Source organism: Boleophthalmus pectinirostris, unplaced genomic scaffold (assembly GCF_026225935.1).
Source record: "Boleophthalmus pectinirostris isolate CB_2022bp ecotype Guang Dong unplaced genomic scaffold, ASM2622593v1 HiC_scaffold_9, whole genome shotgun sequence".
Lineage (NCBI taxonomy): Eukaryota > Metazoa > Chordata > Actinopteri > Gobiiformes > Gobiidae > Boleophthalmus > Boleophthalmus pectinirostris.
In genome coordinates, this window is record NW_026571541.1 from 30,317,549 (window position 1) to 30,323,548 (window position 6,000).

Genomic DNA, 6,000 nt, shown 5'->3' on the forward strand with positions numbered 1-6,000 from the left:
CAAGATTTTTCGAATCGATTTGAAATATATCTTATCGAATCGAAAGTTCAGTGTATCAAGATATGTATCGTATCGAGGCATGTATCATATTGGCAACTTCTTAATGATATCCAGCCCTAGCAGCCCTTGTGTTAACTTTACAGTCATGGTAAAACTCCACTCTTGTTTCAGTGAGTTGGAAAAGTGCTTATAAACTCATCACTGTGAATAATTAGGAGGGTCAGAACGCATAAGGTAAGTGAGAAATAACTTTGGGTCACTGCAAATGGTTTAAAATGTTTAAAAATATTTTTAAGACTAAAAATCAGGTACAGTGCGTTGTTGATTACATTTTGAGATGGTCCATTTGCTGCTTCATTACTTAAAGCCTCCATCAATCCTTTGAGAACACTTTAAGAACATTAGAGTGAACACCAGAGTGTCCTCACCTTGGCTCTGAGAGAAGATGTCGGTGTAGAGGTCGTCTTCAGCCCCGGAGCGCCGCGGGGGCAGGAAGCAGAGCTGCCTCCGCTCCACAGGGGGCAGTGTGCTGACGGTCAGGGACAGAGATGCCTGGGAGAACGCCGCTTTCATGTCACAGAAGTTCAGACAGGGGGCGTCCTTCCCGTTCAGCTGCAGGATCTCGTCTCCAGCATTCAGACCTGCAGATGAGAAAGATGAGAGCATTTTAAAAAGAACTTAAATGACGCTGTTACTTGAAACAATAAGCAAATAGAACTAAGTTTTTTTTCCAATAGGGCTGTGCACTTAATTTAAGCAAGACTGAGACTGATGGTCAGCTTGGGTCTTTTTAAAGGAGAGGTCTACGGTCAATCCTCTGTTAGTAAAAGCATGTGGTTTTGACTTTGTTTTTGTTTTAATGGCAATTCTTAATTATTTCACAATTTTCATTTAATTTTTTTTTTATATTATTGACAAAAATAAAGATGGATTTCAATATTTTTCCTAAATGTGATCAGTCAAAATGAGGAGGGGGGACTTTGGAAGAAGAAATTGGAAAATAATATTGAAAGCCATTTTAATTTAGCCAGGCTGGCCCCACCTAGTGCCTCTGCTCAATTTTATTTCTCTCCAGCGACTAGGTCAGGAATCGGAATACACTAGACAGTTTGAAAGAACCCAGGAAGTTGTAGACCGGCCAATCAACGAAGAGCTGAACAACCCAAGTTGTGACTGCATTCGCTATACGCCCATTGGACTTCCTTTGTCAAATACAAGCTTTGCATTTTTTTATTGCACGTTTAATTCACAAGTTCATCTCGCAGAAACGACAATGATCATTGACAGACATGTTCACTCTCTGTTTTGTTTGATGTTGTGCCGGTAATTACTTGGACACCACTGATCATTCCGGCGCATTACATACATCACGACCAAATAGCAGCGATTGGTTAAATAAAAAAAGTACTCGCCTACCGCCGAGTGAACGAATCCTAATGCTGCGAGATCAGACGGTTTCCCGCGAAGTGAAACTGGCTCAATTTTAATTTGTTTTAATAAGACAAAATAAAATTAAAAATCTTAATCTGTATGAAAGAAAAAAAGTCATGTTTTTTAGTCCCACCACCCAGCCTTACCCCCAAAGGTAAAATCCACTTCACAATCATGAAACTCATTCTAAATCAGGAGCCATCATCTTTCAATAAAGTCCAGAAGATTAATGATGCTTTTGAGAACACATTTGTTTGAAGATTTCATATCACTTCATTAAAAAGATAATGACATTCTGCTGTAATTAACCAATCTGCATTTTGTTCACACACAGTCAGTGCTTCAGTCTATGTGTCCTTAACGTGAGCGGGCTTGCATCTCCACAAACCTGACTCTTATTTGGCCTGGAGAAGGTTTACTCCATGGACAATGTTCCAAAGTATAGTTTTACCTTTCTATTTCCATGGAATCATACATGTGATGTTAAATATTGTACCTTAAGTCAAAGTTTTCTACACTGACTGCTACAATTAACTCAGACACTATGAACTTGCTCATCTTTACTCGTCCTGAAATTCTCCAATGTGCCACTTCTAATTCCTCCTGATTTCCTCACACCTAAAATGGAACATACCCCATTTTCTTTTAGACGCCAAAAACGTCTCCAAAAATCAATGAGTCATCTGTGGCCAAAAGCACACTACTCCTGGTACGGCGCAGGTTTACGTAACAGGCAACATCCCACTGCACTCTCAGATCTGCACTTTGTCAACTTTTACTTTGACTTACTTTTCATAGAACCAAGTGGGCGAACAAATAAGAAGAAAAAGAAGCTTGATGGACATTATAATACTGATTTATTATTGGCTTCAGTTATCTATTCAATTACAGTAATCTATTATAGCATAATTACTGTGCTAGTAATACCGGACTAATGACGCACACCTCCTCATTACGTTTCAAAGCGCAGAGAATCTTTTTGTGTAGAAGGGCAATACTGACAAAACTATAATGATATTTTCTGTTAACGGTGCACTGTGTTACTTTTCTGAGGGCCCATCAGTTATTGCTTTACCTCAAATACTCCAAAGCATGGCATTAAACTTTTCAGTCTTCACAGACACAAGCAGGAAACGCCAACTGGCCAATTTACAGGTGAGATCTGTGAACACGTGACCCCACTTACAATAAGAATTAGGGATGTAACAACCAAAATATTGTGATATCGTATCGTCAAAAGTCTCACAATAATATCGTGGGCCATCACAAGATATCGAATTACAAGTTTCTTTGCTTAAATGCATGGTTTTATAGAAGCAACAGCTTATAAACATCGGGAACTACATATCCCATGATTCATTTCAGCACAGACAACATGAAGAAATATGTTTTTGACTTGAATTCTTGGGATTATGATAGAAATAATTCACACTAAAACCTTGTAAAAGGTATTAAAAGCAGAAAAATGTCCTCTCTACACTTATAGAAGCCTCTCCAAAATATCACAATATCGTACCGTGATCATGATAATATCGTACTGAGAAATTTGGATATCATTACATCCCTAGTCAGAATGCATGATTTTAAAAAGGTACTTTGAGCAATAAAAACACCCATAATTTAAGAAATGCATTTTATAAAAGTTTAAAACCATATTGTGGAACATTCCAGGCAAAGCAGTCATTTCTTTAAACTATTTCATAAGTCATAGCTTTCATCAGTGTCATATTTTTGCTAACTAAAATTAAATAAAAGCATGTAACAGGGTTAACACTCGTTCACTTTTCAAAATTTCAAAACTTTTCCATGACTTTTTCATGACTTCAAGTGAATTTTCCATGACTTTACAGCACCTATATGTGTAGAATCAGACTTTTGGGGTTAAGTATGAAATGTTAACCCTTTCCACTCAATTTATGGTTTGGGATTATAGTTTTTTAACAACCAAAATACTGTCTGTGTATTAATTGTCGTCTCTTTCAAACCAAAGGTGCAGACGTTCGGAAATAATCACAATTTTCCAACAATAACTTGACGCTGTAGTTGCGTGAAAGAGATACTAAAATTCCATGACCTTTCCAGGCCTAGAAAATTATATTTTCAATTTCCATGACCATGACAATCCTGATGTAAATACTAAGGTACATATATTTCTGTAGCCTAAAACAAGTTAACTAAATTAGACATTTAGACATTAACTAAAACAAAAAAACTGTTTACTACAATTTTGTGTTTTAATCCAGGTTTAGTTAGTAAAAAACCTAAAACGTAAAATTAACTGTTTTATTGGCAATATTGTAAAAAGCAATTTTCTAGTCATCTGCTACATCACATTTCACTTTAAAATGTGCAGTCTTCTGGAAAATGAAAAATGGCAGCATTGGGAGCACTGGGATCCAAGGCTACTGTACTATAGAGTCGGCATATTCTCTGCCAGAACACCGTGCACTGTTGTAGATCTAAATATTTAACATTTTCAGCCTGTCCGTCACTCTAATGCATTCTAGGCCCGGTGCCCTTGAACACTCCCTTACCTCTGCTTTATATTCTTGATTTATGCACCAACAGGTTAAATTTCATATGAATAAATGCAACTCTAAACCCATTTTTAAAACTTCAATGCCACAAATAGAGATCAGTTCAAATCGGTGTTAAACATTTACCATAAATTCTTTCAATGTAGTGAGGTGTGGTTAAAAATTTTTGTAGACCCTGAAAATATGGGCCAAAAAATACAGGAATATACAGAATATTTCACAGCAAACAATGTAAAGATTTTGTAAAATTACGTTTACCATTGACTCTACTAAAACTATCTAGTATATATTGCGGGATAAGATAAAAAAACACAATTTAAATAGGAGGAAAAAGCCCACTTAAAACATTGCAAAATGTAGTTCTTCATACTGTATATTTGGGTTCTGTGTTGCATATCTAGAGTTTAATAGTTTGATTAATTTTTTGTTTTTTTACTGAGAAAAACTCTGTGGTCTATGGGTCAAAATTTTGAATTCAGTGAGCTCTGCCCAGGCTGGCGCTACCTGGTGCCTCCGCTCAATTTCATTTCTCTCCAGCGACTAGGTCAAGAATCAGAATACACTAGACAGTTTGCAAGACCGGCCAATCAGTGAAGAGCTGTGAAGCCATGACCTCAAACTCAAGCGTCTGTCTGGGTCCCTTTTGTGGTACAGCACAACAGTAAACAAAGTGGTCGAGATGGATGTAGACGAAGACAGACATTCAGTGATGGCAACGATTCCCAAGATTGAGGATTTAAAGCCGGAACAAAGAGAATATTTGGTGAATTTTATCTTGAGGAAAAGACGTTATTGCCCTTCTTCCTACAGGATTTGGACATACATCACGACCAATAGCAGCGATTGGTTAAATACAAAAAGTACCCGCCAACCGTCAAGCGAACGCATTCTAATGCTGCGAGGTCAGACGGTTTCCACGAAGTGAAACCAGCTGATAAATCAGGCTGTTCAATTCACGCTTATCTCACAAAACCAGGAGATGTTTGGAAACATGCGGATGACGACTTCCTTTGGCCTTTGTTGGCAATAGTAAGTGACAAAATGGCCCAGTTTTCTTCATCTAGATGCCATTATATTCTTTTTTTTTTTCCATTTATAAACTGCCTATTCATTTGTGTATTATAATTTGTCTAACTTAATAATAATAAAAAGAAAGATGTCATTGTAGCGTTCGGTTACAACCAGCTGTCTGTAAGTGACATTGAAAATGCGATTAGAGTCACATCCCCCATGGAAAAGCTTTGGCAGGTTGTGAAGAATCCTCAGTTTTATCACATGCCCAGTGTCAGTAACTACACCAGAAGTCGTCATATTGGCATGTTTCCACACGTCTTCCTGTAAGCGTGAACAGAGCCTATTGTGTCTTATTAAAAACAAAACTGTTTTACATAGTTCTTCATTGTTAAGCAAAAAAAAAAAAGTCTTTCCAAAACCATCTTCATCCAAATTTCTAATAATTTCACAAAATATGATACGGTTGTACAAACTGATACTAAAACTAAGATGAAAACTAGATTCTCACTTATTGATATTTGTGCAATTTCAGAAGTGTTATGACCAAATGACATAATTTAAGAAAACTGTCATAGGTCTGTGTTAAAATGTGATTAGTTTGTAAACAGATTAAATTTGTAAAATGGTTTAGGGGACATCATCAAACTAAAATGTTTGATTATTACTGTTTAGATTATCACACAAATAGATGGTAAGAGTAAAATGAGCAGTGGGTCCAGACCTTTGGCGAAGGCGAGTCCTCCAGCTTTGACGTCTGTGATGTAGAGCTGCTGCACCCCGTCCTCCTCCACCACAGAGATGGAGAAACCTGGAGGAGGAACAGAGGGAGAGGAGGAGGAGGAGGAGGAAGGATGGAGGAGAGGAAAAGAGAAGAGGAGGACAGGAGGAGAAAGAGGAAGAGGAACAGGGTAGGAAAGAGAAGAGGAAGAGGAGGAAAAGAAAAAAGACGAGGAGGAAAAGGAGAAGAGTAAGACATTTATGAGGTAAGAGAAGAGAAGAGAAGAGGAAGAGAAGAGGC

At 37.5% G+C, this 6,000-nt stretch overlaps 1 protein-coding gene across 1 annotated transcript in view; it reads right to left on the reverse strand.

Annotated features, from left to right (window-relative positions):
* Nucleotides 1-6,000, reverse strand: part of LOC110175098 (rho guanine nucleotide exchange factor TIAM1-like) — a 136,342-nt gene that overhangs the window by 43,925 nt on the left and 86,417 nt on the right. Inside the window, 2 exon segments of the mRNA XM_020941213.2 lie at nucleotides 429-641; nucleotides 5,704-5,790. Of these exon segments, the coding sequence (XP_020796872.2) occupies nucleotides 429-641; nucleotides 5,704-5,790 (300 nt within the window).